The 27,819-nt window shown below is 38.9% G+C and overlaps 1 protein-coding gene and 1 long non-coding RNA gene across 2 annotated transcripts; one reads left to right on the top strand and one right to left on the bottom strand.

Moving 5' to 3' along the window:
- Window positions 1-642: 642 nt before the first annotated feature.
- LOC129370027 (uncharacterized) lies at window positions 643-25,819 on the top strand. The gene is made up of 3 exons (XR_008607011.1): window positions 643-794; window positions 20,824-20,880; window positions 25,531-25,819. It is a non-coding gene; the product is annotated as an uncharacterized LOC129370027 (long non-coding RNA).
- On the bottom strand, window positions 21,721-27,819 carry LOC129370021 (extracellular calcium-sensing receptor-like). Its single transcript, XM_055045772.1, has 10 exons — window positions 27,686-27,819; window positions 27,286-27,574; window positions 26,353-26,443; window positions 26,143-26,246; window positions 25,872-26,038; window positions 25,298-25,775; window positions 24,976-25,206; window positions 24,746-24,869; window positions 22,409-22,881; window positions 21,721-22,308 (listed from the first exon to the last, which is right to left on the bottom strand). The coding sequence occupies exons 1-10, from the start codon at window positions 27,817-27,819 to the stop codon at window positions 21,868-21,870; spliced, it is 2,532 nt and encodes an 843-aa protein (XP_054901747.1). The 3' UTR covers window positions 21,721-21,867.

Below are 27,819 nucleotides of genomic sequence, written 5' to 3'. Positions count from 1 at the left end.
GCGTCGTAAACAAATATCCCCTGTTGCTCCTGCTGGACGACAGCACTTTGGCAGATCACTGAAAATTCACACCACCCACCAACCTCGTGCTTTCACCCTCCCTGTCGTTAGTGGCCATGCTAGTTACCCTCACAGCTAACATTACAACACCTCAGCATGTTCCTGGGAGGCTCAACCGAGTGTTTTGCACTGTGAATGTTGCAAACTGCTGAGGTCTCATTCCAGAGTAACAGACCAGAGAGGTCATTTAAGCCAAGTGGCAGTAGGAAACCTGTTTTGAAATTTACTATTTACAAAAGAAAAGAGGAGGTGAGGGGAGTACCTGAAACCTAAAAGCCTGATGGCAATGTTCTGTCACTCATGCCAGACTTTTTTCTTGCTTTTCCTCCCATAATATAGTTTCACTCTCTTTTCTTGCCCCATAGTCGTAAAACTTCTTCACTGGGATGTTGCCCTTAGGGTGACCCTAACAGTGGGTTCAGTGGTATGTGAGTGTTTGGTTATACGAGTGTGGTGGAAGTAAAGGGTGAACAACACAGAGCCACTGGAATGTCTGCGTGTGTGTGCTTGTGTGTGGCAATACTTGGGGTGGCGTGTCGGGACCACAGACGGTCATTGGTCGAGACTGAAGTTTGTGGAAAAGGAGCACAGAACATTATCTGCATGTGTGTTCAGGCTCGCCACACTCCTGACAAGAACACGTTCTCAGCCGCACATGCGAAAGTGGCCGACGGCACGAACGAATGATGCGCCGGGATCGTGAGTCAACAGAAATTCAAACAGGCAAAAGACAGGTGGGCATTTGATTTGAAATGGGCTCTAACTGTGAAGTGCACTCCACTGTGCTAGCACTGATAATCAGCCATTATGATTTTAAAGAGGCTTTTAAAACTCTCCCTCCCCGCATCAAAACAGTCTTAATTGACTACTCTTGAAATTAGAAAGCCTTCTTGGAACAAGGTCAAATAAAAAAATGGATTTTGTGACAAAAGAAAACTGGGCTTTTGAGTTCATAGGCAAAGAATCTGAAAAAAAAAGACAATCTACAAGGTAAGGTTATTTGGGAGTAACGTAAGTGCTCCAGGTATGTAACTGGGTATTTTTGGACGGTGATCACAAACAGATTGTGAAAATGCAAAACTGAAAATGAAAATGATCTTTGAGCTTTCACAGGGTCTGATATCTATGTAAAACAGTGACCTCATGTGGTGGTTCAAAGTACCAGGACTTTTAGGTCGGTGTGATGCGAGGGGGCAGTTTTTGTTCCAATGAGTTTTCAGAAGCAACAAGTTGAATGCGAGATATTTTACCAGATTCTTTATCATAATTTTCTGCATATTAGATAATCACGCAATTTGAGTTTTTCCTGAACGTGCGGCCAAGAGCATGAGTTTTCTAACTTCAGCAAAATCCCTTAACTCTGGTGGTTCAAGTGGCGTTTAAGGAAACAATCATAATGGTAAATTATATGTTTTCATATAATGCAGACTTGATTCAGATTTGTGTGAATATGGATGAAATAGATGTAGGATTTATCATTCCTCTCAATTTTCGACCAAGTCAATGCTGGTATTACTTTATCATTTATCGGTTTATTGTAATTGCTGTCGGGGGTTTTTAACCTCTGGTGTTGAACTGCTTCTTGTTAAATGTTTGCAATTTACAGTTCGAACTCATAAAATCCAGTTTCAGTGAAGGTAAACGTGTGCTAAAATGAGACACGTTACGCTAATGTTTGTTTTCAGTATTTTCGATAGCCGCTGCACTTAAAGCTTGGCGAGAACGAATCCGTGGTTCGGCGTTGGCTGCTTCCTTAATAGCAGATTATAACCGGAAAACCGAGAGAAACAGAAAAACCAGCGGCTTATAGCCCAGTGAGGTTTATATATGTATGTTTCCAGTTGTTTATTTTATTTTATTTTTAATTGTGGTGCGGCTTATAGGAAGGTGCGCTTTATAGTCCAGAAAACACGGTAAATCCAAACCAGGATTCATTTAGCTCTGTGGACACCGGGATACTCGACGTTCATTTGTTTCAGCTGTCATAGAGAAGGGATTCCTCTAAAACTTGAAGGTTTGTACCTCAAGAGGACTGGATGGTTGAGTCTGAGCATGATGATGCTTTTTTTTCTCAAACTGAACATTGATTGCAAACATGATTCAAAACTGGAGTTGAAATGGATGTAGGCCGGCTAACGTTCCCCTCCCTTACCTAAACTCGATTCAAAATTTTCAGTCCTTGCTTTGAATTAAGCTGTAAGAATTATTGATGGTTTCAAAAAATGTGTAGTTTTCTAACACCTGCCAAAAATATACTTAAGTATGAGTCAAGGTACGAGTACGATAACCACTGAATCTATTTTTTACCCTTTTCGTTTCAAAGCACTGATAATTCTACATCCCAGGCGCATCATCGGCTGGTTTCTCCTCATATAAGAGTGAAAACTAAGAAGCGTTGCGTCTTTCAGCTTTTGGCTCCAAGGCTGTTAAATCTTCTGCCTCTAAAGAGTTAAATTTTTGCTGACTCAGTGAGCTCTTCTTTTTTTTTGTATGCTTTCTCATGTGTTTGCTTTATTGTCAATTTCTTTATTTGGTTTGTTAACTTGTGTTGCACGGGGTTTCCTGTGGAAACAAATATGATACGAATACAAAATAGTAATGCAAATTGTGATGGTTAGAATGTGATTCAATTACTGTGGTTGTAACCTTTCCAAATAATAGTAATAATAAAACAAACTGTGCAAGCGTGGCAGTAATCACACAATCCAAAAGAAAAACATGGACAGGGCTAATGTAGGGTTGATGCAAGTTCCCATCACCAAAGACCAAAATGATTTCTTAATTAAGGTGTAATGATGCCAAAATAACATTAGTAGCTGGTTTTTAAGGGACTTTATATCCTGATGAGTGTGTAGCAGTGTAATTGCTGAATTGTTGTGAATTAAAGTCAATGCGCAGCACATCCCATAACCTGTTTAGACAGATGTTAGGATTTGTTGTTTTTTTTTGCTTACATGTTTATGAGTGTGCAGACAGCTGTTGCGTGTGTATTCATTAATTATGTCCCAGTGCTGCGGCACAGAAAGTTTCCATTTCAACCTCATTAGTCTGTCAGACTGAGTTTTTTTTTATTTTTTTATCTTTTGCACATGTTGAGCAAAACACCAAAATGCGCCGGGTTATTTAGCCGGGGCGGGATTTTGTGCAATGCTTCTGTCTCTTGCATGCTGAGAAATGGACGCGGCGCAACCTGCAGTACCAACCAGACAATGTAATTTCCTGTCATTAAACGCAGGCTTCACTGCGCGGTTTGGAGCCGACAGCGCTTCCATTACAGGATGAGAGAATTTGCCAGTTTGTGAACCTGATATGTCAGAACATAACTGAGTAATTTCGTTGGTTCTCGCACCAAGTACAAGTTTTAGAAATTCTGTTCATTTCAGTTCACAAAATGATTTGTTTATTTATACATACGTAACTCTGCCAGGTTTGTTTTGTCTTTTTGTGCCAGTTTTGCGTTGAATACACAACAGTTTGGAAAAACAAAAGAAACAAAAATATCAATATTGATCATGATCATAACTGAAACTAAATTATATGTTATATTTCTACTAATAATAATAATATTTTTATTTTTATAGCACTTTTCTAAGTACTCACAGACTCTTTACAGGAGTACAAAAATATAGAATCAAACAATCCAACATTATGCATAAAAACACACAACAAGGGTCGATTTAAATATTAAAAGTTGTGTTGTGTTTTCTTTCTTGAAGGTGGAGAGATTTTGGTCCACACTTCTGCTTCACTAAGGAGTTTCATGTTACATCTACTGAACTGAAAGGATTCTGCACATTTCCAATATAAATTGTGCTGTTTTGATGCAAAAATTACAAACACAAGCAATAAAATTTGACTCAATAAAAACATAACACATAATTTTGCCCCAAGACAAAAAGAAGATTTCTCTTTGCCCTTTGAAAGAAATTCAAACTGTCCCAGAGAAATCAAAGTGCATCACTTCAGATCCTGTTGAGGAGGATTCCCCATTGACAGAAGCAATAAGGAAATATAAGTATCTAAATATATATTGTTTTCCAATTTCTCATCATAATAATGTGGCACTGGAGGAAAGATAGTTCTGATTATCCTCATACTCTGTATCAGGTATGAGGATAATTACCGACGCTTGAGCCTACAGATTGATAATCATGGCCAGTTCACCTGAGAAAATAAATTACAGTGGTGGGTAAAAGATTAATACCCTACTATGAACCTTAATGCTCCACAACAACTGGAGACTACTGGTTAAGTGCTTTTATATAAACATCACAATAATTTATAGGGCAGGAAGGTCATCAAAACAGGATGCTTCCTCAATCTGAACTGAACTGTTTGATCTTCAGCTTCTTACAACATTTCCTGTATGTGACTCAAATGGAAGCTCATTGTCTCGAAGTTCTTTATTGACGCCTGTCATTGTTTCAATGGGAGGAAGAACTTGTGGAGCTACTTGGGGCTGTCAAAGGCTGTTCATTCTCTTTTTATTACTTGTAAAGATTATACAAGTAAAGAATAATCGCTCTTTGCTTGCAAAAAACACACCAGGAATAAAGGTGCGTTCCTTTATTTCTGATTGATAAAGGACCACACCGAATGTGTTTCTTTATCAACCAGCTCCCCGAAACCTAAACGCCTGCAGACTCAAATTAACTCTGCAGACAAGTCCACAGAGAATTATGTTTTTTAAATGATAGCTTATCGTTGTAAAGCATCCAAAACTGCTACTTGAAGCATGGAGTAGTTTCTTTATGACTTCAACTGGTATATTTTGGAGGGGAAAATAAATTTAAATCACTATTTTCTGGGAAAAGCACATATTTTTGTGCTTCTTCTCTATTTCTGCTCAGGCTACTTGTTCCTGGTTTGATCATGGTGTGTCGTTCACAATCGTGCAGAAGTCTGACTTCAAGGTCTGAGTTGCTCTTCAATCAAAACCCAGACAATGCATATTTAAAGTTTTAGATTTACTTTGGTGGGACTTTTCATCAACTAACTGTGGGAGGTCCAAACGGTGCGAGGGAGATTTAAGTCCCCATAACACGAGTAACTCATCTGCACACTGACACCAGACTTTATTCATTTTCTTCTCAGGTCATAAATGATAAACAGGATATACTTTAACTCCAAAGAGATTTGCAAGCTCTAAATGCACACAACTCAAATCTCAACATTTTTAATTTTGTATATTTTATGAATATATGTGCTTTTTGGGAGCGGAGGGAGAGCTTTCATATTTATTCGGTTCACTCTGAATGGAAAGAAAATCCTACATATGTTAATTTGGCTAATGTAAAACAGGACTGATGCATATTAACAAGAGTTTTCTTTTAAATTAAGTACCAATATCAATAGACTTTGTAGATTATGATTTACGGCTCAGTTTCCTGCTTACGTGCCAAAATGAATGAAAGCATGTATATAGCAGTAAATGGTTTGCAAATCGCTGTGATGATTTTTCTCTCTCTTCTGTCCCCCCTGGGAGGAAAACTATTCCCGTGACAAATTAAATTTCAACCCTTTTTCCCCCAGAGAGGGAGAGAAAAGTCAGAATCCATTAGTGAATCCACTGCACAAAGTCTGAATGCACCACCCAGTTCTAAGTGTTTTTTGTTTTTTCTTAGCTGATGTCTGTAGTGACATGTTGATGAGGTGGCGAGTAAGAAAAAAAAAGTCATCCAGGGAGAGTTTTGAATGTAGGTCAGATATATGTTAGAAAGTATTTGAAATTAGGTGACAGGAAATGCAAAATAGGAATAAAATGATTAATAAAAACGACTAATAACAGTAATTTGTTCCTGCAGGGGATCATGTATTCAATACAAATATAAATTTCTCAAAATAACTAAATCTCTAGAAACAATTTTTATAACAGATACACGGAACTGCATTAAGAAGGAATATTTGGATATTTTTGTTGTCTTGAATTTATCTGTTTAGTTTTTACAGAGGGAACCACGGAGACCTTTTTTTAAACTTTTCTACTCTTGTAAAACGTAACACGGAAAGAAAACAATTCCTCGTGTCCTTACACTGGAAGCAAACATTGGCTAAAGGCCTCTGGCCGGCAACTAAAACAACAATTACAGAAACAGCAGTGGTGTTGGCAGGTTGCAGAGTAGGTACTTAATCCTGCAGACTTCTGGATGAATGATGACATTTTCTCGCTCTCTCTCAGACTTTTCTTTTCCAACTTTTGAATGTCGCAACACCCGAATCGATCCAGTAAAAATCTTATCCCGTCCACAAGGACCGGGTAAGACGAAAAACAATAATAAAATAAATCATTGTCCTGCATCATTTTAGCCCATTCTCAGTTTGCTAATAAAAAATCATGGTGCGAAAAATTCTCATTTTATCACATAAAAAAATAAATAAATAAATAAATAAACATACTTTATTGCTTTTTCATGAGTTAGACCAACACAAAGTCATGAATAATTGCAAAATAGAAGAAAAATGTTGAGGATTCATTTTCACAAATAAATATCTGTGTGGTGAGCATTTGTACTTTCCCCCACATTTCTGAAACCTGGTAGTTAGATGAACTGGAAACCATTTCAGGATAAAAAAAATATCTTAAATAATTATAAGAATAATAATAATAATAGTAATAATAATAACAATAATAATGATAATAATAATGATAATAATACGACAGGCAGGTCAGGGATAAACAATATTCTAAACTTTATTCACAATGTATTGTTTAATTCATTATCCTATAATACAAAGAAACAAAGTATAGAGTCCGTCCATCCAACTAAACTATTAGAACAAGTTGCAGCTCAGGTGGGATTATCTGTCCACGCAACAAAAAATAAATCCAACAGTCCACTAATTTGTCTTTATCGTAGTGGCAAGACAATGTCAGTATGGACAATAGTCAACACTGTGCGACACCCTAAATATAAAATCCAGACATGGAAGCACCAGCATCCGGGTTTGGGGATAATCATCTCCAGCCGAAACAGCAGAGCTGGTTTAAGTTAATAGAAAGATGGAGCTACATTCAGGGCAAAACACAGAGGTGTAAATTCACCACCCATCAGAACAGCAACCTTAAATGTATATGTAACTAACAGCGACTGTATAATACTAACAATCGATGAAAAGATGAAGCTCCTCCTCCACTTCCTGCCAGTGCTACGCTTGCTATGCTTGCTAAGCTCCCTGTCAAAAAAAGCCAAAGAGACCCAGGAGAAATATCTCAGCTATCTTAGACTGCTACAATATAATAATGATAATTTTCAACAAATATGTATTGTGTTAGAACCATAATCTGCTACCGTTGTGGGGGTTTTTTAACAGTGGCAATAAAGGAAATAAACGAAGCCATTCAGTTTGCACTGGCCAGGCTTCCAAATATTGAGCAGTTAAAAGTCGGAGCAAGAAAAATGAGTTATATTTTATTGCTGGGAAAGCTGTTGTGGCCCTGTTCCCCACAAGGTTATTTATTGTGATGCGATTTTCAGTAAGAGCCATCAAGCTGGTACATTACATACAGTATGTCACGGTCAAATGTTAGCGATTGGCTTTGTTTAAAACATCAAAAGCAAATAACATTGATAAACTTTCTGGAGTTTTTGCTCAGAATTCATAGTGTTAGAACACAAACATTCTAAAAATCATCTTTAAAAAGTGCTGAACACGCAAGAAGTGAATAACAGACTTTATTTGTATTTTTTAGCTTTAGCTGATAAAAAAGCTATAGATTTATGGGGGGGGGTAAACATAGCATAGCCTTTATAGACATGTTTTTGTTTTTCTTTGAGCACAGATTTTCTCCTACAATGTTTTATTTTGCAATAAGGAAAACATAACACACTGCTTTATCCTTGTTGACCAAGCAGTGTAATTATGCACCTGTGGTCCAACACTCCTAATAGGCTGCCTTTGATGTTCTGCTTGCTCTGAATACATCCTGAAACAAAAACACACTATATGGCATAACAGAGCCATATAGGCAGTGATTGCTAACCTGCTGCTTGGTCCCAAGTCATCAGATGGCTCTTACACTACGGAAAATATTCTGTTAATGTGACGCATTTGCCTCCGACATGTTCCCTCCCTAAGTTTTCCAGTCCCACTCATCTCTTTGTTCCTTTCTTTTTCAAACCTGGGGAGCCGCTCGTTACTCCCCTCGGGGCGAAAACCGTCAGACCGACCGACTTTAACATTTCATCTTCTACTGCGACAAAAACGGCCGCAAGATTCAGGCTCTTTATTTATGGGGTAAAAACAAAAAAACGCAGCCTGACCACCAGACAGTTTAACGTGGAGCAGACCCACCATTCGAGAAACCTCACCACCTTGCCCCAGACTTCAGGACGTGTTTTGTGTCAAGATGCAAGCGAATTAATGGACTGCATCGTGCACAATTAGAACGATGGGTACAGACAAAAATAATACAATTAAATGAACCACACAAGTGTGTGAATTAATGCAAAAATGATCTAAGCCGACAAAGTTTGGACATAACCGATTAGTTTGTTTTACCGGTTTTGTACTCTTGTAAAAACATCCAGTTCAATTAAGCATTAATGTTCTTTGGCCGTTCTCTGTAAGAACGTGGCACGTAACTGTTGCAGTTCAGTAACTTTGCTTTAAAGAATGAGACGGTTACGTCAGCCGTCATGTGTCTGGACGGACTCAGGTGTTAGAATAATTGCTGCCATAAATGCTGAAATAGTCTCATCCAATGTGTAGAAATCAAACCATAAAGACGTCTTGCTGCTAGGAAATGTTATGTTTGGCTAGAGCTGCTGTGGTACTTGAAAGCCTTTGCCGTAGTTCAGTGTGGACACGGTTTATAGTGAGATTAAAAGCATCCTGACTTTGAAAGCTCTTGCAAAATTTGCTCGTACTGCAAGGGGACCTGGCAGCAGCTGCTCATCTATAAAGGGTATCTCGCTGCAAAAATGTTTGGCACTAACAGCAATTTTGAAAACTGTGTCTTTTTCAGAGACACAAATACATTTCGCTGTTTTCCATGAGTTTTGTTTTAAAGGGCAATACTGTCAAGCTTTTTGCTTTGTACACCCAATCCTTTAAAATGGAAATGGTAGGCCATTTTCTGTGGTAAGTAATACACTCTCAACAATCATCTGACACAGTTTCAGTTTAAATATTGACTTGTTGGCTTCTTCAGACAAAACTCACACAGTTATCTATGGCTTGAGGCTGAGTTGGCAGAAGCAACAAGGCACTAAAAACAGTAAAAACTCTCCAAGGGAGCTACTGTAACATTTCACTACATTTAATCAGCACCAGAAGACTTTATCTCATATATTTGATATATACATTTGTATATATTTGCCTAATAACTTACAGTGTATGACTGTACTGCTCAGGTTTATTGTATTATGTTGACTATTGTCTTGTGTATTGTGTTTTTAGATGTTCTTACACGACTCTCAGCCAAGTTTCCTTTGAATGAAAGTAGAAGTCTAAACAGGGCTGACGGCTTTTACTGCTTGCAGCTTTTAAAGTGATGTGAGAACCCAGAATGTAATGCGGCTGCAGCTCCCTGGTGTTTAGTGGAGTCAGCAAATCCAATAATGAGCTTTCAGAAATGCCAAGGAGATACTCGCGATCGAATGAGAATGTCCCTGATTTGCCATCTTTAACTTTTTTACACAGTGGAATGAATATAAGCTGAAGATTTCCAGTGAAATGAGAAATTTGTCCAGAGTTTATTCAAACTAGAAGGAATAACTTACTAAAATGATGTAAGAAAAAACAATCAAACTGTTAACCTATTGAATTTGCAAATCTCCTGTTTACCCGAATTAATCTCAGGTCAAAATAGGAAAGTCCTTGGCGTCCTTTATTGTCGCACAGCTGCGATTGTTCAGTGCTCTAAACGCTGTTGTTCTTCAATATTTATCTCTCTGACGCTTCAGTCACTTTGCAGATGATTGAAGACAGAAAGTGCTGCCCTAGGACTCTGGATGACTCCGTTGGAGAGTATAGCTAGGATGTTTTGATTCAGGTCAAACTTTTAGTCTGATAATTAAATTGAAGTGTTATGTTCTACACATCCTCTCTATCGTTTTACCAATTTGAAAAGCAGGGAGTTTGTTGCTTTCACACCATGCTTCCTACATTTACATGCTTGGATCACAGAGCAGACTGGTCGCTTCGGTTACATGTGCATGTTTCAGGACAATGTTGTCTGTGTATTAAGCAGCACAGTCGTTTGTTAACAGTGTTTAGGATATACTTTGTACTTTTCAGGAATCCAGAGAGGCTTTGCAGCGTTAGAGAGCTTGTTTTGTCGCCCATTTCAAGGGCGTTTTCTTCTTCTCACAAAGCATTGAAAACTATTGAAGTGTTTTAATGCATCAAATAATCCACCAATAAGTATGTCGCTGAATAATAAAGCCAACATGTAGTGTAGTGTGTCTATTTTTGATGAACTGTCAAGACTCTAACAGAGCGGTCTGTCTTTCATCTCAGTCAGGACTATGTACCTTTTCTGTTTTCTTTTGCAAAGTGTTGCCTCTCCAGGACGTCATTTGACTTCGATTTCCAGTCGACATTGCGACTTCACATTAGCGTCACGACGTTATTACGCTTTCAGGCAAGTGTAAACCCTTCAGTATTACCACGGCGCTGATAACCAATCCGTTGTTTTTCCGATTTCTTCCACGTCTGTCCGGTTGTGGCTTCAATTTTAAAGCTACATCAGATCGTTTTGCTGAGCAGCCTGACCTTTTTTTGTACTTGTTTATGTCTTTATGTTTCCAATCAACTCTTTAATCAATGAGGGTGTTCTTTTGCACAGTGTCTGGAATTAACCCTTTTACTCGTTTTTTGTTTGTTTGTTTGTTTGTTTGTTTCCTGAGAGGAACATATTATCATCATTTATTGCCTTAAACAAGGTCCACATGTTTGGCACCTGTTTCTTCTCGGAATAAATGATTCAACGCATCCTGGTGTTATTTAGAACGCGACCTTTCAAGTTAATCACTTAATTACACTGAGCCAACAGATTGAACGTCAGGACTGTTGGATACCTTTGCTTTTTGCTACACTGAGGCCCTGTTTACATGACAATGATGCATTGAAAATGTTATTTTTGTTTTGTTTCTGTTAACATATCTACACAAAGACAATCTAATTACAATCTTTGTTTTTGTAGTAGCGGTACACATCGAAAAGGAGAGACGGTGAGGAAACCGTATCGGATGGGGAAACGCAAATTGCAGTAACACCAGCACTGTCAGTAGTTTCTTCTTCTGTGGATTGTAGGACGTAGCTATGTTTTGATCCGTACTATGCACGAGCTAGGGATTCCCTGACAGAAAAGATCCATTTACTCTGTTTACAAGACAACGGACACCGGTACGTTTCAGAATCATTGCACTCTGGAATTTGTTTTCAATCCGCGCCGTTGTCAGAGGAAACATTCAGTGGTTTTATGTAAATGTACAGTACAAACAAAACAAAATTCTTCCATTTTCACCAGAAATTGTTATCGTGTAAACAGGACTTTAGTCACGATTTTGTAAATTATTTGGTAAGTAATTTCTACCAAAAAGAGCAAATGGTGCGGTAATTTTGAACTGCTGCGTATTTAAATGCAACTTTGGAAATTTTTGCTTTCTTCCTGTCTTTTTCAAAGAAGAATCAAGTTGTTCACTTCATAAATTGAAACATATTACAACCAATGGTTAAGACGTGGCCAGGTTTGGAAAAAGCCAAATCCCAGAAAAAATGTCTTACCTTTTAAAGTCAGGCTTATAAACTTTATCCAAACACACATACACACCCTCAAAAATATATTTATAAAATTATAAAACAAAAAAATGTTTCAGTTTAAGAAACCAAAACAGAAATACAACGTCAAGTAGTTCACCCGTTTCATCTCCAGCTGACTGACGTTGAAGCACAAAGTATTTTAAACTCCTCAGTAAAAACTCTCAATTTGTCCTTTGAATTTGCTGAAAATGTTCGAAACGAGACGACGTGGAATTAAAGCGCAAGGCTTAAAAACAAGCCTGAGAGAAGACGGAGCGCCAGGAATAAATTAGTATTTTGTCCACGCCGCATTTGGCGTTTGAGCGCATTGAACACTCTCAGCCCAGCACAGAGGAGAAAGGGAGCGCTCATTACTCATGACCTCTCAAGAACTGAAAAAAAAAGGATGAACGAGAAAAGCAGACAAAAGAAAGGGAGCAGGTGGTCTGGAAAGTGGAGAGCGCAGGAAAAATGAGAGGACAGGAAGAGAGGACACTCATAGTGTAATTGGATGAGCACTTGCAACCGGCAGGGTCTGCTTCTGAAAATGACAACTCTCTCTCTCAGTCTCTCTCTCCATTTAACCTCTCTTACTGTAAAACGGACTCCCTCATCCGCTCCCATGCACACACACCCTCACATGCCGCCAGAGAATCCACTCTGATGCATGGGGTGTGATTAGCTGAACAGTCTCAAGCCTTTCGCAGATATCTTTCCTTTTATTAAGCCTTTTCGCCGAACTTTTAATTACAGTCCCGACCGAGTCTGTAGGTGATTTGCCTGCACCGTTTCTCCTGAGTTCGCTCCACGTAACAAACAGTGCCTCTTGTTTCCTCCGATTTCCTCCCCTGCTAAAACATAGTTGGGTTTTCTCCCTCTTGGCAGCGATTACCTTAGATCAGACGTCTTGTCTTCCTCCTTCCGCCTTTTGATGTGTCATGAAATGACCCGCAACAACAGTTGCTCGAAGCACGAATCCGTCTTGGTTACTTCGGCAATCGGCAGTATTGCTTTCTGTTTTTGTTGTTGCTTTTCGTCTTTGTATGTTGCCTGCATCACTTTAAACCTGGTTGACCGTGTCTCAACGTGTGAAGTGACAAATGTCCTTTCATGGTTTATTGTTCACCATTCTGGATTCCCCCACAGGCCCTCCTCTCGCCCAGGCCGATGCTGTGCAGCTGCGGTGGCACGGTGTCGGGCACGGCTGGGGGCCCCTGCCGGTTTGAGGTGAACTAAAAACCAGGTAGTGTTTGTCAGGCCGCAGATGTTGGTGCTCGGCACGTCTCTCCTACTCGGTTCGAGGTCACCCTGTCGGGATTACGCATTGTTGTTGACGTGTTTTTCTTGAGGTGAACAAGACTCCCACCTTTTCCTTCCTTGTTAAGACGGAGGACGCCACAGCCTCCACTCACACACCCCGCACGTTTTCACTTGTGGCAGCTGATGCTTACTTGGCACACAGCTCAGCTCTATTAGCAGCCAGGCCTGTGATAATTGGACAGAAATATCATTTGGCAAATCCAAAATGCTGTGTATGCATTTAAGCGTGACGCTGGTTAATGATTGTGAAGCTCTTCAGGCCTCTTTTATGGTGTTTTACGTGACCACGGTGAGAGTCGCTAATGGCTCGCTGCTGCTGTTGGTTTTTGAGGGGATTATTTCTGATCCTTAACAGTGGCAAACATAACAGGAACAAGTGTGATCTTGTTCTGACATATGCTGTAAACCTTACATCACTGAAACAGTTTTTAGAGATTAAATAAAAACATGCAAAGACAGTGTGACAGAACACATGTAATTTTAGCTTAAGCGAATGATTAGGTGGATTGTAGTAGAGTCAATTTAAAATCAGTTCACTAAAACATTGTGCAATTTGTCCTTTGAAACATTTACTATCATTAAATATGCCGTCAGTTGGCATTGCATAACATGGAATAGCACAGTTTTCTTCTGTACATTTCTTCTAACTTCAGGCAAAAGGGATTTAATAGCATGCCCACTAAAGTGAACATCCGTATTTTGGCTGAACAATGAATTCTGAATAAACATCACAGGTGTTCTAGAGAAAGCAATGTTTTTGAAAAATGCAAGTAATGTGTAGTTTTATCCATCTTTCATGGAAAGCCATCCTGAAACGTGATGCATTGTTTCTAGCACCTGACAATGGGGCACAATGTGAGCTGCTCCGTTTTGAATTATTTGAAATGTATTAATATTTTCTTTAAGTCCACTGGACCAGACCACAGGAAAGTCCGTCTGTAGAGCATGGCTGTTTGTACTGTATGTCACATAACTCTCCAACAGGGTGCATTGTAGTTGCAGTGTGACAAAAAGGGAGAACAATGAATATGAGTACTTTCATGAAACGCAGTGAATGTATTTAAGCGCTGCTGTTTTTTTCCAGTCAGTTACTTCCTTTCCTGTATGAGCAGCAGGCTACAAGCTGTTCGTTTGCCCAATGCCCACTGATCATGCACATAAATTTACTACGGCTCAGCTGCTGCTCCTGATAGAGGGTATCTGCAGACGATGAGTTTGTCAGGCTTGAGATTCCAGTGATGATAGGTGTTTTCAGGAGGGGGGTACCAAAATCTTTCCAAGGTTACTTTGATGCATCGTTTCAAAACTGTCGCTACAATTCCCCTCTGTGTCTTGTCACTTTCCACGGTTCTCCTCTTCGGTCCCTTGGACGAGCCAGGAAAAAAACAAAGCCAAACAGTTGATGAAAACATCAAAACTATTCTGTGTTTCTATATTCAGACCAGCTGACAGCTTTGCCTGACGAGATAATCTTAGATGGGCTTCCCGGCTGCAACATTCTGTAACTTGTTTAATATTTACCATTTAGGAACCGTATTAATCTTCTCTGTTACTCTTCCCTTCCTGTCCAGCTCCCACCCCACACACACCTTTCTTCTCCATACTTTAGTCTGTAGATTTTCAAATAAATTAATACTGTGCTTGATATATTTCCAAGGTTCTAATTTGCTACTAAACATTAATCAAAACTGTGACTCTGATTACAGCTGCTGATGTTTAACAGGTACAGGATCTGAACAAGATTCATGCAATGTGCTATAAAAAGGAACTATCTTTTTTTCTCTCTTTTTTTTCCATTTCTGTTTAACTGTCAGACATTTGGTGTCAGCTTTTCAATACTTGAATGCCTTGAAGTCGACCCCAGCTTTGTGTGGATTCTACTGTAGTACATAGAAAGCTCTTTGGTTTCGCCCATCGTCGCGAAGTGAGAAAGAAAAATTGATTCTGTGTGTGATTTATTTACATAATGAGCTGAGATCAGGATTATATAAAATTGATTATTTAGGTGCATGGCCTGTTGTGGGAGAAAGAAGTGTTGATTCTTTTTTTTGTTTTTGTTTTGTTTTTTAGGGGTTTAAATATTTATTTCAGCCAATGGAACAAATCGATGTTTAACATTTGAGAACCAGTAGAGGATGAAAGATTTATTCCCCCCCTCCCTGATTCTTGTTGCTGTGACGGGTCAGATGGAAGCGTCACATTTAAAGTAAAATGTGTTTGCTTCTCCAGCGCAGTCACATTTGTGTTGCAAGATGCTGTAATTAATCACAAGTGGAGTAATTTGTAAATGTCGCTGGCTTGTTGTCACATCATTAGAAAGTAATACATCATTGAAGGGATTTTTGGGATGAATATTACTCAAACACTGTTTCGTTTCTTCTTCGGGGAAGAGTTGCAGAGGTAACGCTTCCCCAAGTTTTTGGCAATAAGGTTTTGGTTTCAGTCTGCGGCCATTTGGATAGGAGCTGTGTTCCTCTGTAGGCTTTAAATAAAGCTTGAACAGCGCATGCCTTTGAGTACAAACAACACTTTTGTGAATCCCAGCTAATCTAAAACAGGAAGTTATTATATTAAAGCAGACCTCTATCTTATTTAATGTCAGACTTTAGTGACATTAAACAAATTGTAAATAGTATTTCGCAGTGAAAAGATAAATCTGTCCAGATTATTTAAATATATTTACATTAGAAAGTACACTGAAGTAAATATTCTTCCTCCAGACTCGAAGCTTCAAGTCTGGAAGTTTCAAACCTGCAAAGGAACCCTTACAATCAGAAGAAGTCAAAGACGTCATCATGATCACAGGGGATTTATATATAAATATATATATAAAGCTCCTTTCTTTACCAGAAAGGGTGATTCAAGTCGACTTTACACCTGGAAAGAAACAGATGAACTTTAAAGAAAAGGAGACTCACTTCCTTATTTGATATGATCATTTTTTGGCATTTTACAGGTCACAAAGCAACGCAGTTTGACATTGTTGACCGTTGTCGGTCTTCTAAGAGCAGGGAGTGGTTCAGAAGCTGATATGATTTAATATGAAATAAAATATAAATATGTACCTGCAGGAAACTGAGTGGATAATTGAGAGGGAATGGGTTTGATTCTCAGTATAACAGCATCGTCTTTGTGTATCTGCCCCACATTAACAGCTCTGTGATGTTTGTCTCTTAACTACCCAGAGCTGTGTGTAGTTATCTATCTTGAAAAAAATTGAATAAAAATAGCTGTGCAAAGAGCACAGTGTGGGGCTTTAAGTCATTTTTTCCATGCTGAAAGTAAAATGAACAAAAACAAGAATATTTAGAAGAGTTCAATTAATTCACATGAGGTTTTGAAAAATTCATCAGAAGCTGAGTAAAACGCCTTTTAACTTTCAGCTGTTAAATAAATATGCAATGCGTTTCTGTCAGCTGCATTATCTTCAATATATTGAGAAATCTGCAGCCTTTTAAAGAGTTTTGATTGTAATATGGCTTCACGTTTTAATCCTTAATTGATTCCTAATGACCAGCCTGAACACCACATTGTTTTTCTGCCTGTTGCATCGCTGCAGCGTTTCAACCATACTGCACTCTCAGTTGTTTTGCTACCACTTAAAATACATTGTTTAGTTTTAATTTGGGGGGCAGGGGGAGGGATTCCTATTCTGCATCAGTAACAGCATTTTAAAAGACCACATTCATTTTATTCTGATTATTAAAGTAAAAATCATTCCTTTAATTAAGTAGTTATGGTTGAAGAAGAGTAATCAATTACAGTATTATAGGTCATGTTGTTTGTTAAAGTTATCTTACAAAACTAATTATAAGAAAATAAGAGAAGACTGACTTTGCTAACCAGAGCTGTCCCTTCTTTCGACTGAAGTTATATTTTTATGTAGCAAATAATTTCCTGGTGCTTATAAAAAAAGAAACATGACATGCTTATTGCTGCTACTCCTTAATTAAGCAATTAATTAAGCAAAATGTCCTTAAAAGGACATTTTTAATGTAATTACAGTGCAGAGCTCAATCAGCAAGGTTGTTCCGTATTTGAAACAGAAAGACAAAAGGTCTGTGAGCGCTGCAACAATTACAAGACGACTAGATGAAGTGGAGCTCTCAGGAAGAAGCCCAATCCTAGAAAAGATTACATATTTACAGTGACAAGTTTCATAATTGACCAGCCAAAACAGCAAAGGAAAGATAACATATTAAAGGGCTGATAAAAACAAGATTGATCTTTTCAGGTACAGATAGTAAGCAGATCATTACCAAACACAGATTCCAGGTTTTAATCCCCTTTCGGATCGATCCCCAGTTTAATATTTCACATTTAAGTTTAACCTTTTAGCCGGCAAAGGTCCCACAGTTTGAAATCGTCTCTCTTGGTGATCAAAATCGCCCTGTGGGATTCGTGCTTCAATCTTTGCGTTTTGTTTTCCTCACTTCTACCTCTCCATACTTTGGAGTTTAATCTTATTTTACCAGCTGTGGAGGTATTTGCTGCGTCTGCCTCCGTCTCCCCCTGCAGAGGGAGAGAGCGGAAAGAAGATTATGGACAACTGGAGAACATTATGTGCATTAATGTTGGCGGTGAGAGTTTTACTGCCTCTTATTGCCTGGACCGTGTCTGACTCCTCCTGGCATTCCAAGCATGGATAATTTTCAGACAAATTTAATGAAGGCGAGCTAATCACCGTCAGAATGCTGATCTTTCCTGTTTGCATGGCTATTAGGCGAGCTTACGTTAGCTCTAATGGAAGTCTCTCAATTGTGTCTGAGATTTTACTTGTTTTTTCCTCGAGTTACGTGTTCCTGTTTTGTAATTCTTTGGATTTGGTGTTCTGTGAATGCTCAGGAAAAAAACAACAACAAAAAAAACATCAAAAATAGTAAGAAAGAGGGCATAAACTCTTAAAATTAAAGTTTGTATGGAGTTAAATAGGGATTTGTGTTTTAAAGTGCAAAAAACTAAAAATGAAAAAAATAAAGACACATAATTTAACAGTTCAAATGTCCCAATCGTTAATCTTGTCTGCAAGTATGGTCTACTAATTAATTGCTTAATCCTTAAAGTCATTGAATGTAAAACATTAAACATGCCACATTTTCTAAAAATGGACAAACTTTTGCTATGAGCTATGTTTTGGGTTGTATGTCGTTAAATATGTGTGATGTGTGAGTTTTCCCAGGTCTCTCATTGTAAGACACCATGAATCTTTCAGCTTCATGTTGTCCAAATGTTCATATTTAGACATGTTTTTTAGCACTTTCCCTACTTGGCATCTTAATGACACCACTTCAACTTAAAAAAGGATCTTCAAAGGCTCTGATTATTTGATAGATTATGTAAAAAAGGACAACATAATGCTGTCTGGTGATTGGTGTGACAGTGGATGAGCTTATTATTATTTGTGCTTCAGTTTCTATGGGCCTTTGCGATCTCATTTCTTTTATCAGAAGATGTAAAGAGTAAAAAAGAGCCACCTGGAAGAGCCAGTATCAAAAGCATAGAGTAACTCTGTGGTAAAACGAAATGTTTGTTCAGTAGAAGTTGTGCTTTCACACATCCAATATATCACCTATAACAACATGTGTACTTTTCCCACCTTTTGTTGCTGGAACAGCCTTGACCCGTCGATGATTGGACTCCTCCACAAACGTGACAGTGTGTTGCGGTAGATGATAGAAGCAGAAGGGCATCGGTGTGACACAGATGCCCTCGTGACAGCGAAGGGGTTTTACACAATCTCATCATTCAAGTATGTTTGTAAAATCTGTCCTCCACCCAGAAAACCTAGAAGAAAAGCAGGTCTCCTACATGCTGAGATAGGGCTTTAGTATTCTGTGCTTCTCTTTTCAGCCATACTGAGTGGGTGATGAGCATCAAAGAAATGTCCGAATGAATATCACAAGTCAAGGTTTTTCAGAACAACACTGCATCATCAAGAGTTTCTTATCTGGGGGCTTTTATTGTTACAATGAAGCATCGTTTATATGTGAGAGAGTTCACAAGTATGTGGTTGTTCAAAATGTCTCATGTGGATATGTTGGGTTTTTTATTGAATAAATATATTTTTTAATCTGTCATTACTTACATATTTTCAGAGATGGAGGGAGAGCAGTGTCCCCAATTGTGCTTCTTTTGAACACGTTGCACTGGAAAAACCTTTTTGTTGGTTGTAAAAATTTGGTTCACTTTTACCACATTTGCCAAATCATTAGGAAGTCCCCAGAGGAAATGTTTATTGAAGTACATGTCATTGTGTAAGTTTGAGTTTTTTATTCTTTTTTGTTAAATCATCAAAATCAGTTGCCGCCTCCGTCTCTGTGTTTGGGTGACGTACATAAACCACTGGGTATGGGACACGAGTTTCATTGGAACGCAATGAAATTCATGTTTTATTTGAGTCAAATTGGTCAGCATCTGCATAAAACTTATGCAGATGCTGATTTTATTTTATGACAGAACTTGGAACCTGCTCTCGCTGACAAAGTACCAATACTGAGCACAATACATGAGCTTCAGAGTGCGTGATCCCATGAGCAACAGCCCAGTGATTCATTCCTCTTAACTTGACTGTGCTGCTGCTTTAGAATGCAGAAGTTGTGATCCATGTTTTAATATACATCTGTGTGTGACGCTCTCAAAAGTCCAGAGCTGCAGGTCTTGTTCAGGGCTTCATTTTCAAGCCACAATTTTTCCTTCCACTCAGCTTCCCGTTAATATGCGGCTCTCTGGCAAGTGTCGTTTTTAGAAGTGCCTTTTTGTGGAGAGTTTTAGTGACTGGTTGCAGAACAACTGTAGAGTCAGCATCTTCAATATGATTGTGTACAACATGGTCCTAATGTAACACTTTTGTTTTGGAAATCTTTTATTGATCTGAATTTCCAAATCTTCTGTGAATTTGAATTTTGTGTTTTCATCACGGACGAGTCATAGTCATCAAGATTACCAAAAATAAACACTTGAAATGTGTCAGTCTGTGTAAAAAAAAAAAATCTTTACAATATGTGGCTTACACATTTGGGATGGTATGAATCACATAACTTAAGGGCTAGATTTTAATTTATTTACCTCCACCCTCAAATTTGATAAACACATTACATATAAGTTACATTATACAGACTCATATTAAATGTTTATCTACACTTCTGTGTCATTTCTGAATTTAGTTTAACATTTATGACTGACACATTAACAACATCCAGGACTGTTTGGCTTCAGTTACACGTTTCACTCAACCCAAAAAAAATAAATACAAATATTGCTTCTCAGACAAACACAGAAGCATTATGCCAAGTGTTGCCTCTGTATTTTTTTTTTTTTTTTTTTTTTTGCTTGAATTGTTGGTGTTATTTGCAAGCACTTCAAAATAAGGTAGGAGGAAAAAAGCTCAAACATTATAATTGCAAAGTAGATGTCAGTGGCAGGCTGCAAACGGTGGCAAATGAAAGACGGTTCACAATCTGGCAAACATCTTCCTTAATGCATTCTGTTAAGCTAACGTAATGGGTCTGACCTCATTAAAAGGTGTTATCAGATGAAGTGCATTGATATTATTAACATGTCTGCTCAAATTTAATGAGTAGCAGTAGGAGCTCTCCTTTTTGCTTCTTTACATTTAAACTGTTACACCATATGTCTCACAGCTTAGCGAATGCCAACTTCTTTCTCTTTAGGGTTGAAAGTTCTCAACTTTTTTCTTAGACAGAAGAGACCGCCGCGATTCCTCTGCTCAGTCCCAGACATCTTAACAGATAAGACGTGAGTACACAAGAGCCAGTCATTCTCTTATTACATCTCCCATATCATCATCTTCACACTTCTTCCCTTCAAAAAGGGAATTTATTTTCAGCCTCTCACAACCTCTCACTCCTTTCATCTCATTGAGGAAATTACCAAACATTTTCTTATTCTAACTCCATTAACTGTTTAACCATCATTTGGAATACATGTGTTGCAGTTTTCTGGATTAAATCAAACAAATATTGCTGCACTCATAAGCATTTCTAATCATTGCAGACGGAGCACTATGAACAAAGATCCATCCAAAGCTTCTAAATTATTTTTTGACAAAAGAAAAAAAAATCCTCCAAATGAAGTTTCGATATGAGTCAATGTCAATTATAAAAAAAATATTCTTGCATCTTTTTTTCTGTCTATTCCTTGGACACCAGTAATGCTCTGCCTGTCATATTCAGCCACATTAATATGTCTGGGGACAAAACAAGCGATCCATCAGTCCAGGATAAGCATTGCTGGTGTTAATGCAGCTGGGAAAAGAGGCAAAATGTCACACAATTTGGTTTGTTAATAGCCAGGCGGGATGTTTTCATGCGAAAGCCTCCAGAGAATCAGGATTCAATTAACCAGCGAACGCTGGGATTTCTGCACAGCGTTAACCTCAGAAACCTTGGGCCTCATCAGTCTGTTTTGTGAGCTGAGCAATGACACGACTGCCAAATCCTAGAACGATTCAGCTCTGAGATGTCTTTCATATTTACCTTCACGGTGGCGGGAGGTGGAGGTTCATCTCGTCTCCTTTGTGTGACATTGCTTTGTTTCTGAAGTCTTGCAAAGGTAGGGAGTGTGTAGGAAGAAAGGTGTGAGACAGAAGGAAGGAAATTCCTGGTTTCATTTTTCTCAGCCAGAGATTAAATTGATCTTAATAGCTCACTGCTACCATCTGGTGGTAAAATATATCCACAGGCACTTTCTTACTTTCAGGCTCGAAGATGAAACAAGATGTTTCTAAAATCTGCTAGAGGGAGCTTTGGACATCAAGTGTTTCCTTGTGTTCTTGTCTGGCCTGAGCAGGATCAAATAACACTTTGGGGCAAAGATGCAACCCAGCAGCCCGTAACTGGAGGCCAGGATCGCAAACACTTCTGTGACTGTTGCGTACTTCCCCGGAGAGCTGATATAGGCGGGAATGAATGCTATCCAAACGGCACAGAAAATCAGCATACTGAAAGTGATGAGTCTGGCCTCGTTGAAGCTGTCGGGAAGCTTCCTGGCCAGGAAGGCCAAGAAAAGACAGAGGACTGCCAAGAGCCCGATGTAGCTCAGTACCAAAGCGAATGCAATGTACGAGCCTTCGTCACATAAGAGAATGATAAAGTCTTCCTCACGTGGCATCAGTTGGCGTGGAGCAGGGGGAGCAATGAGCAGCCACACGGTACAAATAAGGACCTGCATAAAAAACCAAAAAACAGATGTCTTACTCAAACATTTTGAGAGTTCTTTACAGATTATTCATAAAAAAACAAACAGAAAAACAGCAAAGTCTTACCTGGATGATGGTACAAATGGCAATAATTGCTTTTTGCTGTGAGGGGCCAAAGCATTTAATGACATTGCTGCCTGGAAGTTTTGCATTGAAGGCTACCAGCACCACTAATGTCTTCCCTAGGATGCACGAGATACAGAGCACAAAGCTGATCCCAAACGCTGTGTGGCGCAGCATGCAGGACCACTTGGATGGCTGGCCAATGAAGGTCAGAGAACACAAGAAGCACAGCGTCAAGGAGAACAGCAGCAGGAAGCTCAGCGCCGAGTTGTTAGCTTTGACGATGGGTGTGGTTCTATTGCAGAAAAATATCAGGACCACAAGACAAGTGCTGAAGGAGCCGATGAAAGAAATGGCAACCAGGGTGATGCCCATGGTGTCTCTGAAGGAGAGGAACTCCACCCGTTTGGGGACGCACGCGGTCCTTTCAGCGTTGGACCAGAAGTCCGGTGGGCACTTTGCACACTCTATGGTGTCTAAAAGAGAGATGGAAATGACTTAGCTGTGGTGCCTAAAGCTTTTTTAGTAAATCAGAATATTATTAAAGTATCAATTTCTTTTAGCAACTTATTTCAAAAAGTGCAGATTCAATAATATATTTTTCAATGTTTTTTTTGTTCTGTCAATGTAAATCATTATTCCTTTGACTGGAACAATGATCAGCATATTTGATGAGGACTTGCTTTATGACTTTGATGATATCATTTGACACAATTCAATGCTTATTGCCTGTTTCATAAATGATGACTGTATGATGTTTGAATGACAGACCAATAAATCAATCAAGTTTGATTTAATTAGTATAGTACTTTTCATCAACAATGCAGTTCAAAGTGTTTGACATCATGATGAAAAAAAAAACACATATAGTCAACCATTTTGATGCTGAATAACAGACAATGCATTTTGTCAAGTATCACTGTTGAAATCACTAAAATCACCAATTTAACATGTTGGTCAATGGTCCATTTGTTATGATTCACAAGCTGTACGAATATATTTGACTTCACTTGACTTAATGAAAACCAAAAACTTCTCAGAAAACTCAGAGAATTTCCCCAGAAAACTGTATTTTATATATATATATATATATATATATATATATATATATATATATAATATATATATATAGATATATATATATATATATATATATATATATGTAAACACATTAAAAACTGTTTTACTCTAGAAATGTTATGCCATTCCTACCGAATCCTGGGGAAGACACAAGTCTTGACAGATGCCCTAAACAATAACACTTTCAACAAGAAGGGTAAAATATTAAAGGTCATGTCTGAGGATACTGGCTGTTCAAAGAATGTTGTATGCAAAGAACAGCTGAGTAAAAGAAGAAATGCGTCGAAGGAAAAAAAAGACATAAGGAAATATGGAGATTGAGGGAGATTTACAGATATATGCAGTGGAGCAATCACCAAATTGAGTCCTGACAATGCATACCTTGTCGAGCTCACAGTTTGTTGGGAGGACGCCAAGCAAAAGGCCTTCAAAAGGAAAAGTACCCTGACCTTGCAGTCAATGTCAGACAGTCAAGAAGGATTGCAAAAATTTAGCTAGCCAAGGAGGTTACTGGGAGTTTTATTGCAACATATACTTTGAGACTGGTCTTGACATCGGTAGTCACACCTCAGGCCAGATCATCAAAGAAATTTTGAGTGTGGCAGAGTGGAGAAATTAGGGGTTTTAGCTCAAAAGAATATAATCCCAACCTTTCTCCCCCACAGGAAGGCTGGACAAATCCTTAGAAAAATCTGATGCTCTGCACTGGAAACATCTCACGCATTATGTGCAAATTTCCTCATTGGGATGAAAGGATGTTAAAACCTGACCCAGGGACGGGAACACTGTGTCTCGTTTAGTCCTTGATACTTTGTGTGGTCCTTGATACGTTGTGTGGTCCTTGATACTTTGGTGGGAATTTGAAAATATATTTAGCTCTCTGAGTAACAGACCTCAGGGTCAGTTGAGATATTTCACATGGTATGTAACCCTTATGGAGTCTTCAGAGACGGCTTCATTTCGACCTCACAAGCTTTCAACTGTGTGCGGTCCAGCGGTGTGCACTTTGATTAACTTTTTTTTGTGTGTTAGTGTGTCTGCGTGTGTGTGTGTGTGTGTGTGTGTGTGTGTGTGAGTGGTGTTGGAAAACAACGGTTTGATGGGGCAAACCGCACCATTTACCAACCCTTCCCCTAAGACCGGAGTAAGGTTAGTCTGATTCATTAATTTTCAAATGAACTAATAAATTAATTTTAGATGCACCTGTACAATATGTAAAATTATTCACCACAATGGGCCTGCTGAATAATTTTGCCTCACCAGAGAGATTGCTGATCTCCCCAGCTGTACAAGCCACACAGTCATAGCAGCAAACAGGAAAGTTGGGTCTCATCGCCTTCCGTGTGCCCGGAGGACAAACAGTGCTGCATACTGATGAGGGAACCTAGAGGAAAAAAAACAAAACCAAGATGAACTTCATTTCTGCTAAAACCGTTTACAAATCCCACATATATTTTAGCAATTTATTTTCATTTTATTCTATTTTTTACCCTGGTTCGGTTGCCATTCCAAAAAATGATTTCTTCATGGATGTAAAGTTTTTGTTTCACGTCTCCGGTCTTGCCATCAAATTTGCCAATGTTGATAAACTCAATTTCCCCATTTGGATTCATCTGCCAGTTAACGAGATCATACATGGCTGCAGGGTCACCATTCTCATCGAATTTAATTTCACTTGCAAATGAATTCAAGTACTGCACTTGCTTTAGGTAATAAAGCAGCTAACACAAAGAAGGTGTGTGTGTGTGAGTAGAAGAAGTGAACGTTAGCACATCTTAATCTGCAGTGAGTAACTTAAACATGCAATTGTACCTGCCAAGGCTGAATAACATCTGGATCTGCACAGGACCTCTGAAAAAAAGGTCCTTCTCCTTTCACACAGCTTTTCAGTGCCTTAAGAGCATGGGCGGCAGCATACACCGCTTTGTAGACGTTGTAGGAAATCCTCAGCTGTGATACATCTGAATAGATATTCGTCACGTTCCCAAGGTCTTCCTTCCCAGAGCATGGAGGCTTATTTTCGCCTTCCTTTTCCTGACTTTCAGTTTGAGCACCCAGGCTGCACTGAAACACCTCTTCCCAGAAGGACACAAGGAAGGGATCCGTCTGGGCTTCCGATCTCGATGGATTCAAGCGAAGCAGAAAGTCTCGCAATCCCGGAATGTTTGCCTGCTGAATGGCAAAGCCAACCGTACCTTGGAGGATGTGGTGGTACCTTTTGGGGGTGGAAAGTACAGCTGCTGTGCTCCAAGCTTCACTGGCTAACCACTGTATCCCAGTGAGCTCGCTTCTGTATGTAACAGAGATGGATGGAAATAAAATCACTGAAAGTGTGTTCTCTGTGTATGATTGGCATGCAGCAAAATCTAAAGCTAAAGTATCACACCTTTGTACTTCATCAAACAACGCCGCCGCATCTTGTTCCACAGCAAAAACCAGAATCACCTTTGCCCCAGACAGGCGGATGACGGAAATGATGGATAAAATTTCCTCCTGGTGTCGGTTCTTAGGGATGATTCTATGAAAGGCAACACAAACACCCAACTTTGTGACCTGGGAGAAGAAGAAAAAACCCGGAAGATCCATAGTGAGCTATATTTTAACGTTAGCTCACAAAACAAAATATTTATACTTGTAAACATGAATGTTCGACCCACCTCACTAGCGAAAATGTTTGCCCCATCACGACCATAGGCATCATCACCTGCAATCACACCAACCCACGTCCAGCCAAAGTGCTTAATGAGCTGAACCAGAGCGTCTACCTGGGAATAGAGGAACGCTGAAGTGAGAGGACGTATCACTTAATTATGTAGACGACATGGACATGTTTCTGTTTCTGCTCAATGTTTCTTTGTTAAACTCACTAACCTGGAAGAAGTCACTCGGCATGGTCCTTAGGAAGGCAGGGAACTGCTTTTTGTCACTCAGACAGGCACAGCTGGAGAAATAACTTATCTGTAAAATGATCACAACTTTTAATAAATGGGGAGTTATAATTAGAAATGGAGAGGTATTAATAGTAGACCATCTTATAGTTAAAAGTGTGGAGAAAGGAATAAACATATTTAACATTTTTGTCCATTTTTAACAAATAAAAAAAAAGCGTATCATGCATTTGTACTAAACCCACTTTAAAATCTACAGCAATAAACAACCTCTTTTAGTTAATTATTCAATAAATCTCAGTGTAAATATGACTCTGGTACTGTGAAAATTAGAGCAAACATATTCACAAAGGCCAACTAATACAGTGGTGGTGGTGGAGCATTTCAAAGCAGGGTTTGATTATGAAACAATACCAACTTTTGCCAATCTAACGAAAAACTTGTCAATCCTACATCTGAAAGTGACAATGGCACAATTCTTTGCTTTACAAATCCTGCTATAAAGGTTTTTTTTTCACATTTGGCCATGTGACAAACTTGTATCTTTTTGTGTTTGTTTAAGGGATACACCGACACAAACATAACTGCTTGAACCAAAAACCCCTTGTTTGCTAGAAAACTGAAACTGCAAATGGCCTCGAGACGCACAATGAAACATGATGGAATCATCACGCTGCGAGAACTTTTCTCTCGAAACGGGACAAGAAAATTGCTGGTTGCTGCGTTTGCATGTTGCGGTTTTCAGATTCTTATTTGTAAAACATTTCAAAAAGTGTGTATTCAATCCGGTCCTTCACATAAAATACTGAAAAAAAAGAAAGCTTGTGTTTGAAGGGGAATAATAAAAATATATTTTTAAAAAACCCATTGAATATAAATTGTTTTCTAAGTCACAGTAAAACATGCATTTACTTGTGGCACGGTGAAGACGCCAAGGAAACGAGCCACAACGAGAGACTGAGTGGAGCCTCCGTCTCCTATCACCAGCGGCACGCTTTCATTGCAAGTTTTTTCTCCAGCCTCTGAGCTCTTCTCACCCCCCATTAGCTCCATGGCAGCCTTCAACGCCTGATGCGGTGTGCTGCATGAATCATAGATCTTGTATCCGACTGTGATGTTCGGAAGAAGCCTCCCCTCCTTGTTGATCTCTTCGATTGCAAAGATCATAGTTTGCATCCAGCGGAAGGTTCGGAAATTGAATCTGGTTCGAGAAAGTGTCGATAGAAAGCCACATGAAGAAACTTTCTGATCAGGGTGATAACTGTTTGTTTTGTTTTTTTACACACACATAGCACCCAATTACAAGTCTTACCTGGTGCATTTACTTTTAGGAGGCTGGGAGGTGAAAGGCAAACTTTGCTCCTCCACCATGTCATGAAGGGAAAAGAGGCCCCCCAAAATGATGTCCCCCTTTTTCTCCAGCACAGGCATAGTATTGGGTATCAT

Source organism: Poeciliopsis prolifica, unplaced genomic scaffold, assembly GCF_027474105.1.
Source record: "Poeciliopsis prolifica strain line A6 unplaced genomic scaffold, Auburn_PproV2 SCAFFOLD022, whole genome shotgun sequence".
In the NCBI taxonomy this organism is placed as follows: Eukaryota; Metazoa; Chordata; class Actinopteri; order Cyprinodontiformes; family Poeciliidae; genus Poeciliopsis; species Poeciliopsis prolifica.
Note: the sequence above shows the minus strand (reverse complement) of the source record. Positions and strands in the feature narration are given on the sequence as shown.

What these genes read in the sequence shown, in the direction of transcription:
- LOC129370021 (XM_055045772.1), bottom strand. Translation starts at nt 27,819, where the DNA reads ATGATACCCAATACTATGCCTGTGCTGGAGAAAAAGGGGGACATCATT. An exon ending in CAAACATTTTCGCTAGTGAG is followed by an intron (nt 26,039 to 26,142) that starts GTGGGTCGAACA and finishes TTCTTCTCCCAG; the next exon opens with GTCACAAAGTTGGGTGTTTG. An exon ending in GGAATGGCAACCGAACCAGG is followed by an intron (nt 24,870 to 24,975) that starts GTAAAAAATAGA and finishes TTTTTCCTCTAG; the next exon opens with GTTCCCTCATCAGTATGCAG.